Raw genomic sequence first — 10,000 nt, 5'->3', positions numbered from 1 at the left:
TCATTGCGAAATATCATCGAGATAATGATGCAAGCTTATTATTCCTGCGAAATCACAGTGTACTTCCAGTGGAAGTACAATGCCCGCACTGTAAAACACAGTGTCATTATAGTAAAGACAGACACCAGTGGATTTGTAGTGCATGGAAAAGTGTCCCAAAAGCAAAAAGAAGTAAACAGTGTAACTTTACTGTAAGCGACTATAAAGGTACATTCCTCTCGGGAACTAGATTTGAACCCTATCAAATTGTTTTGTTTGTTAATCACTGGCTAAGCAAACACTGGGACCATCAGACCGTGATAGAGTGGCTCCATATTTCTGAGCGCACCTGTGTGGAATGGCATGGCTTCTGCTCAGAGATTACTGAGCACTGTCTAGACAACCAGGAACCCATAGGTGGACCAGGAATCATTGTTGAAATTGATGAGACACACTTTGGTAACCCAAATTATGAGAGGGGAAGGCTGCTGAGCCAGATCTGGCTGTTTGGTGGAATCGAGCGCGAAAGCAAGAAGCTCTTCCTTGTCCCCCTTGTTGAGCCCCTGAGCAGGAACTGTAACGCTGAAACCCTCATACCTCTAATAAAGAAGTATATTCTCCCCGGGTCAATCATTGTAAGTGATGGCTGGACCGCATACCAGACTATAAGCGAACACGGCTACGAACACCAAATCAGAAACCACGCTGAATACTTTGTGGATCCTGAAAACCCAGATATCCATACGCAGAACATTGAGCGGTTGTGGCGAGATGTGAAAAAGTGGAGCAAGGAAGTAGGTAATCGACAAGAATTCTATAAACAACACTTGGCCCGGCATCTGTTTCTCCACAAGTACAAGACGGAAATAGTCCATCACCAGTTCTTCATTGAGGCCGCAAAATTGTACCCTCCACTGTCCGATAAGGAACGGCAGATAAGCATCGTAATTCCTGCCAACAACAACCTGGAAGACCCCAATGATCCTAGTGACCCACAGCCTGGCCCATCTGGAGGTAATGCTTAAGGTAAGATGTGGTTAAAACTGTTCCTGGGCCTGGGCTTTCTCCTGCCAGAACGTACGAGGTGAAGATTTTGTAGACCAGGTGAGGAGTGAGGGGGCAGCAACCCCCCCCCCCCCTCATGATATGGGGTTGGAGGGGGCAAAGCTCACCAATATAGCCCAGAAATAAGTTAATATACGATGCTTGCCAGTGTTCTACCAATATTTCTTGAATTTACCCCCAAATTCCTTGATGTATATCATGCCCTCCCCAGGCTTGATATAGTAGATGTGCTTCATTAGCAAAGGAAATGAGAGCTAGAATCGTTTGAAACACAACTAAATCTATTAGAAAAATATTTTTTTCACCTGAAAATGGGTGTGGGGTTGCACTTCCAAATTTACCAAGAATAATCTGTAAGAAACAGGTTTTTCATGAGTCCATAATAGTTGAAACCCTAGGAATTCAGAGCCATTTTGGTATTGTTGGAAATGACGCCCAATACTGGAATCAGTAGTTTATGTCCTCCAGATATGTTTGCCAAGACCAAATTTATTATACACCAAGCCAGCTTTTCAGATACTGAATACCTCTCCATTATCGAGACTTCTGCAGTGCCTCCTTGGGCCACCTATGGAAATGGCACCTTGTGGTCCTAAGCTAAACTGTGGGGGGTCTTTGAGAAGCAAAAGGCCCTAGAGGCACAGAGTCATGGCCCACTGGCATGTGGTAAATGGGCATCTCAGGGGTGGTGGGCCCTCCCCCTCAGATATAAACTCACTGGCATTGTCTGTTATATATGGAAATGCTGGGGAGAGGGGTACTAGCAAGTGAGGTGGGATATGGGTCCTGTTGGGAGAGTGACTGCTGGAGTGCAGGATGGGAAGGACAATTACTCATTCTGCCTGTACCCTGGCAGCTACCATGACTGTGTGTGGCATGTTGGGCAAAGCAGAGGAGAACTCCACAAGTGAACGCTGGGCCCCATGGCTTGCCACTCCCCTTTATATGGGGCAACATTGGCAAGGGTGGCAGAGGTGTCCTCCACTCAGAGCAACTGTCAGGTTTAACCTCAGGGGGGTTATACGGGTAGTAGCTCAGAACACCCACTTATTCTGGCAGGAAGAACAATTACCCCTGCTATCTAGGGAACTGGAGTGATTGGGAATTGAGGTGGCTCACCTTTTGGAGGTGAGAAGACCAAGCAGTGGGTACACCTACTGTTCGAGCCAGGCCGATGGTCGCTATCGCCAGGGAGTAGCGATAGCCATCTCCAGCTGACTTCAATATTTAGTAATAGAGGTTTATCTGGTTGATGAGCATATGATGGCATTGAGATTGAAGCATGCTTTTAGCTTTGTGTTATTTATTGCTGTGTATGCTCCTACTAAAGCTTGTAAACTTAATGAGAAAGAGGAATTCTATGCCAAACTCACATTTATGATAGAAAAATGCCCCTTGTGAAACATTCATATTGTACTGGGTGACTTCAATACTGTTTCCAGCTATGATCAAGCTGGTGACGAGATGTCATTTGGTCTCCACAGCTTGGGGGCTGATCTCAATAGCAAGAACAACCTTCTTCTCTGAGACTTGGCCAGGTCCCAAAGATTGAGGATTTCTAGCTTCTAGCTAGACATTAGTGCTCCATCCTGCATCACTAGACTTGGTATAGTGATATAGGTAAGGAGATCGACTACATCCTTGTTAGCATTTGCTGGGGGAGCCTCCAGAACTGCAAGGTTCTTTGTTACTGACCATAGATTGCTTGTGGCAACCCTATGGGTCCACTTCAGACTCCCCTGTCTTTCCAGTAACCACTCCAGAGGGCTTCACAGGGATAGATTGAGGGATGGTAGCCCACTGGGCTCCCATTTAATCCACATTTGGTAGCCCAACATTGGATCTAGTAGCCCAGCATATAAAAGAGAAGAATAAAGGAATATTTAATTGAGGACTCTGTGTTAAGTTTTATTATTTCTTTTTCAAACTTGTAAAGAAAAAAAGAAAAAGGAAAAAAATGTTGATAAGACATAAGCACAAAAGAAGCAATTTTGGTGGTGTGTGAATGTGGCAACACTGATTTCTGTGGTAGCTCTGGTCGTGGTGGCCCACACATTTTTCCTTTGTGCACTCATGTGGATACAGCGTGGGAGTCCATTGGCAAATGCCCAAGAATAAGCCAGAGTTTCATCTTGCTGGAGACACTGGAGGCCACAGATGCATGTTGTGTGGTTTGACTGAATGGCTTTCTAGGGTTTGCACTGACCATTGGTGCGCAGGGCTTGGACACTGCTTCCAAGGGATAAGAAACAGTTCATCAAGAATCTTGCTGAGAAAGTTGAAGACCATTTCTTATTAAACAACCTTTGTCCTGCCTACCAAGCCCTGAAAAAACTGAACTCCAAGCCCTCATTGAAGAGGACAGTCCTCTTAGTAGATGGATGGATCATCTCAGATCATGTTGAGGTTTGTGAATGTTGGGCTTTATCAGGTAGATCCTCCAGCAGTTAGTCTGGATTCTAGTGGTGTTGCAATTCCCGTGCAGGACCCACCCATTAGTTAGGAACCTCCTACACCAAGTTGAGGGTAGGAAGATCCCTGCTGAACTTCTAAAGGCTGAGAATGAACCTGTGGCATGGGGCTTGCATACTGTCCTGGCTGCCATCTGGCAGTTTGGTTCCATTCCCTCGGATCTTTTGAGGGGCATGGTCATCCCTTTCTAGAAGGGGAAAGGGGATTGTTGGGAATGTAACAACTGCTGTGGCATCACACTGCTAAGTATACCAGGCAAAGTATGGATTCACTCCTGGTAAGTCCACAATAGACTGTATCCAAGTGCTTTGAGTATTTGTGGAATGCTGTCACGAGTTTGGCTGTGGGCTGCTTGCAGCTTACATGGACCTCAAGAAAGTTTTTGACTCGGTGCATCATGAATCACAATGAGAGATTGAGATTTAGGGGAATTTCGATACAGATTATTGCTTTGATAGCAAGCCCATATTCTGGTACTGAAAGAGCAGTAAAGTATGGTGGGAGCCTGTATAGTTTCTTTGCTGTTAGTCAGAAGTGAGGCAAGGCTGTGTCCCTACATCAACACTTTTCAACACTTGTATGGACTGGAGAATGGGCAGAGCTACTATCCAAACTCACAGTGGAGCAACACTGGGCAATATCAATGTCATAGACCTTGATTTTGCCGATAGTGTTGTTATCCTGTCTGAGTCTCTGGAATCTCTGGTGGCAGCTCTTGATGTCTTCAGCAATGAGGCGAACCCCCTGGGCTCAGAGGTCTCTTGGACCAAGACAGAGCTCCAGGATTTTGGGGGACTGTTAGGGGAACCAGCTCAGTCAATATGTACTTGTGGTGAAAACATTAACGTCACAGAGAGCTTTACATACCTTAGTAGTGCAATCCATGTCTCTGGGCCGTCAGACCAGGAAATCAGTAAATGGATTGATCTGGAAGCAGGAGCCATGAACTCATTCAACAAGAGCGTTTGGAGGTGCTGGTACCTATGCAGGACTAAATTAAGTGTCTTCAAGACCTTGAAACAGCTAGTTATGCTCTATAGAAGGGAAAACCTGAACACTATCAAGTGCCTTGGAGTCGTGTCTTGACACCTTTTGTAAAAAATTCCACAGCCTACATTTGCACCTAGCTCGTTTCCCAGTGGATGAGACAATCCTGCTGGAGGAGGCCTGTGGAACAATCTAGGAAGTCATACTGTGGGCAGCTCAATCAGACCTGCTGTGAGGAGATAGAGATGGGTCGAGGGCCTGCCTGACAGCTCGCCATGAAGGATCCCCATAGCTGGAAGCAAAGGATGGATGTGGTTGTGCACTTCTGTTGGCATCAGCCCCATTGTTTAAATGATTGAAATATGCCAGTAACGTTAAGGAAATATATGCAGGTGTACAACATTTTGAAAGAGCTGTCCACCAAAGATCTTTGACTTGAGACTGAATGGCACCTAAAATGTAATATTCCAAGACGCTGGTAATTTTTCATAATACCTTCACATAACCGATCATAATAATTTTGGTATCTGCCCCCTGGACCTTAGTGCATAGCCTGGGGGCTCTGCCCACTGGACCCCGTGGTTGTATATGTGCCTAGCCAGGGGGCTCTGCCACCTGGAGCCACGTAGTCTTATACTAGGAGGAGGGATATTTGCAAAGTATGCTTTTCTTTGCCTTCTGCTTTTACTTATTTCTTTATGGGGTGAACATTTCTAGTCATGACATTTTATATGCTGTCTTTCCATCTGAATTTCAGCTATCCCATTTTTCTCATTCTATGTTCATGATCCTTTTACATACATGCTCATTTTCTCTTCCCCTGACATGTTCAAACCTTTACAGTCTTCTTTCCAGAGCTTTCTCTGAAACTTCTAATACTTTTACTGTCTGTCCCCCTGATCCTGTCTCTTCTTGTGACTCCACACATCCACCTCATTTTCTTTTTGATCTTTCTTTAATAGCCAAGTCAGCCCCATAGAGCAGAGCTGATCTAACTACACTTTCATAAAACTTTCTTATAACTTTTGCACTTGATCTTCCTGTTGACCTCCAATCCCTCCATGAACTCTGAATATGGCTTCTGCATTCCAGTTTCCATTCTCACTCAAAATTGAACCAAGGTATTTAAAAGTAATAACCCTATTGATGTCTTCTTGGCCTAATTTCACTGTTCCCTGAATTTTCTCTCCACCCGTCTGCGTGTATTCTGTTTTTGTCCTGCTGATTTTTAAACCTCAATCTTCAGGTGCTTCCCTCCATCTTTCTAACTTACTATCTGCTTTACTCATATAATTGGTCATAGGATTTTTGCTTGCAGAAAACCACCTACCTCCATAGAGCTAGAACACTGATCTTGTTTGAATCCTTGTCTGTAGTCTTTTTTTTCTTTTTTTTTTCTGAAATTTGGGAAAGGTAATGAGCTCAGATATCAAACTGGGTTGGTTGCTAATGCTTATTACTTCTTCATTGCCAATGTATAGCCTTAAGAATAACCCAGAGTCAACTCAACACTGAGAATGAAACATTTTTCACTGATGCATGGCAAGCATTTCCTGGTGCTTTAAAATATCCCTGGTCAGGAAAACACACTATACTGCTGATAATTTAAAATAAACACTCCTAATATGGATTTGTTATTTTCAGGTGCTGACGTGAAACGCAAACACAGAAGTACTGCATTCAAAGACACATACAATTTCCTACAAAGAGCAAAAATAATATAAAAAAAGGGGAGGATACGAGAAGAAAGGGGATATAGGCTACTAAATAGTACAAAACCAATAAAAAAAGAAGACAAAGAAGGAGTGACAGTAGAAAAGAAGAAAAAAAGAGGAGGAATTCAGTTTATTCATGCTTCATTGTAAAGCATAAAGTTGACATCATGTCAAGTAGCTCAGATTCTGAAGATGATGAGAGATTCAGAGCAATATGTGATCCAACGTTGTCAGTTAATTATGGTAAAAATAACAGCTTGGCAGATGTGAGTGGAGGAGTTCAGCCTCAAGGAAAGGAAGAGAAATTAGAAAACGAAGATGATCGGCCCTCTTTTCTGCTTTTAAAGAGAATTCGGAGATGTACGGCTGCAGACGGAGCTCAAATAGTGAGAGGTATGTTTCATCTGGTTTGCATTTTCTTTTGAACACATGATACTTGTTCTGAATATTACATTGTTATCATTAGCAGAGGATAGTGCCTACAAATCAGGTTTATTAATTTTTTCTGCCTCTACAAAGATCAACATGTGAACCCATTCACATTGGTTGCAAAGGATCATAAACATTAAATAAAGAAAATCGTAACTGATAATTTCATAGTTGCATTGAGTTCATTTTTATTTACTTTGGAAGTGCTTTATGAATTGAATTGCTATTTTGATTTTTAAAAAATTCACATTGATGATGATAAATATGGCATAGTGGATATTGTGTATGGTTAATCTTCATATTATTATTTTTCTCTTGGGGATCAGGTCATGGCTTAAGAGCTTGTGAGAAAGTGAGATCTTCCTCTACTGCCAGGAGCAACAGAAAGGGAGAAGCAGATCTTCCATCATCAATATCCAAATATTTAGCCAAACAACTTACAGGAATTCTAGACAAGTGAGATGTCTTTTCCATTTTGAAAGACCTGTTTTATTTTGACATTCTTATCAAACTGTTTTTCTAATAGTAATTTTTATTATTATTATAGTAATAATAACCATAATAAAAAATAATAATGATGATTAATTATTATTATATATATATATATATATATATATATATATATATATATATATATATATATATATATATATATATATATATATATATATATATATATATATATATATATATATATATGCATATATACATGTGTATGTGTGTGTATGTATATATGTATATAGATCTATATATTTTCTATATTTTTAAAATTATGTATTTGATGTTTTTCTTAACTGCTGAATTTTGCTGGTGCTGATGTGTTATCTTGGTATCTTTTGCAGAAATGTTGTGGTATCTGCAGGGGATGTTCCTGCCTGTGAATCAAGTACTTGGCCGCAAAATCAAAATGGATGTTCTTTTCAGTTTGTAAAAGATGTTGTGATTGAAGATTCTTCACAAGCCTCTGAAGATGCTCATGAAAATAGCAATAAAAGCAAGAAAAGTAAATCCATAAAATACCAGGGCAAGACTCAGTATGATGAGGTCAGCTTGTAGTTCCGTGTTCATTATTTTTGCATTAAAATTCTTTACACATTGGTTACTTACTGATTACAACCTTTTTTGTGAAGAACATGCATACATCCCCATATGCATCCTCAAATGCACACATACTTGTGTACACAAACATACACACACACAAAAACAAACACACACACAAAAACAAACACACACAAAAACAAACACACACACAAAAACAAACACACACAAAAACAAACACACACAAAAACAAACACACACACAAAAACAAACACACACACAAAAACAAACACACACACAAAAACAAACACACACACAAAAACAAACACACACACAAAAACAAACACACACAAACATACATACACACACACAAAAACAAACACACACACAAAAACAAACACACACTCACACACACAAACACACATACACACAAACATACATACACACACACACAAACACACACACCCACAACACACACATACACACACAAACACAAACAACACAAACAAACACACGCACACACACACACACAACACAAAAACACACAAAAACACACGCACACACACACAAACACACACACAAACACAAACACAAAAACATACACACACAAAAAAAAACTTACACAAAAAAACCTATACACACATAAAAACATACACACACATAAAAAACACACATAGAAACACACATAAAAACATACACACATAAAAAAACACACACACATAAAAACAAACACACACACACACACACACACACACACACACACACACACACACACACACACACACACACACACACACACACACACACACACACACACACACACACACAAACACAAACACACACACACACGCACACACACACACACACAAACACAAACACACAAAAACACACAAAAACAAACACACACCCACTCGCACTCACACTCACACTCACACTCACACTCACACTCACACTCACACTCTCACTCTCTCTCTCTCTCTCTTACTCATTTGTTTACTTTTTTATTCATTGATTCATTCATTGATACACATTATTACCACACACTCACTCATCCCTCACTGTCATTATGAGTACTATGTGTCTCACTTTTTTGCCCTTTTTCTTGATTTTTGAAAATATTTTCTGGTATCTAATATTGCTGTTAGTAATGTTAATAACACTATAATCATTATAATGTCTATAATAAAAATAACAGCATCAATATTGATAGCATTAGTATAAAAATCACAAACAAGGAAAGGTGAAATCAGGTGAGGAAACAAGGTCTACTAATTGATTCCTTTTGGCTTCACCACTTGCAGAGCCATCTATGTGTAGAAATATTTCACAAAACAATGAAACAGTAAACACAACATTTTCCCAGAGACTTTGGGTTAACCGTAATAACAGTTTTTAAATGTTAACATGTTATATTTTATGATACACTGCTATCATGCATACTTCAAAAATTAAGATTGGTATCTTGCACATAATTCAGCACATTGGTTGTTTTGAAATTAATTGGATTGTACTTGTAGTTAGTAATTGCCTGGTTGATGTTCCTGCTTTCACCACTTGAGCAGTGCAAGCTCTCAGCAGGATATGTTCACTTGATCTTGAACAGTATAGCATACAAGTTCTTCTGAGGGAGGTGTGAACCCTTTGGTGGCCATTAAGTGAACTTGTCAATCCACTCGCATGTCCTTATTCAGCTGAGAATTAAATATGATGATATGCATAATTATAGTATTTATTTGTTTGTTTTAGGTTCTCAATAAATTCAACATTATATATGTTTGTTTTTTCAATAAATTCACTTTTATTTTTTATTATATTTTCTAGTTATTACTTGTAGTAGGCTGTTTCTAGTTAGGACACTGTTAAGAGGAAAGTATTAAGAAAATATGTGGGTAGATCATCCGTTTGAAAATTGGTTAAAATTATTCCCATTGATTCTTAAGTTCTGTTACCAGAAATTTTTGTGATCACATGCAGGTGTTTATTCAATTGGGCATGATAGCAGAGGGTTAGGCTATACTTAGTATAACATTAATAATCTAGTTCAAGAAATAGGCAAGAGATATTCACATTTACTTATTTTCCAGAAACAAATTGCAGCCCAGTGTCAGTCGGTGGCAGTGACTCCTGAGTGGATCCTAAGCAGAAGCGGTGATTACCCTTGGCCACATCCAAAAAATATAAGGTGTGGACAGATACTTTGATAAGAATATTTGGGTTTGTTGCCTAAAGTATGTAGAATGCCTTTCATTAACTGTATTTTAACTTATGGGAATTTTTAGGTTTAGAATTTATGAAGTTTCATAATTATATCGCTT

General features: G+C 39.9%; 1 protein-coding gene across 3 annotated transcripts in view; it reads left to right on the top strand.

Annotated features, from left to right (window-relative positions):
• LOC113804801 (uncharacterized) overlaps positions 1-10,000 on the top strand; it is an 11,304-nt gene that overhangs the window by 751 nt on the left and 553 nt on the right. The window contains exons 1-5 of one of the 3 annotated variants that reach the window (XM_070127129.1): positions 1-1,005; positions 6,148-6,611; positions 6,974-7,103; positions 7,490-7,691; positions 9,770-9,867. The exon at positions 1-1,005 is cut by the window's left edge and continues 751 nt beyond it. In XM_070127129.1, the coding sequence (XP_069983230.1) occupies positions 6,386-6,611; positions 6,974-7,103; positions 7,490-7,691; positions 9,770-9,867 (656 nt within the window). In that variant the 5' untranslated portion in view covers positions 1-1,005; positions 6,148-6,385. Of the gene's footprint in view, positions 1,006-6,147; positions 6,612-6,973; positions 7,104-7,489; positions 7,692-9,769; positions 9,868-10,000 lie in introns of those variants that run through there. The other 2 variants (XM_027355708.2, XM_027355707.2) reach the window with 2 other exon arrangements.

The sequence above is a fragment of the Penaeus vannamei genome, chromosome 11 (genome assembly GCF_042767895.1).
Source record: "Penaeus vannamei isolate JL-2024 chromosome 11, ASM4276789v1, whole genome shotgun sequence".
Classification (NCBI taxonomy): domain Eukaryota; kingdom Metazoa; phylum Arthropoda; class Malacostraca; order Decapoda; family Penaeidae; genus Penaeus; species Penaeus vannamei.
The sequence above is the reverse complement of the archived record's forward strand: the minus strand, read 5'-3'. Positions and strand labels throughout refer to the sequence as shown.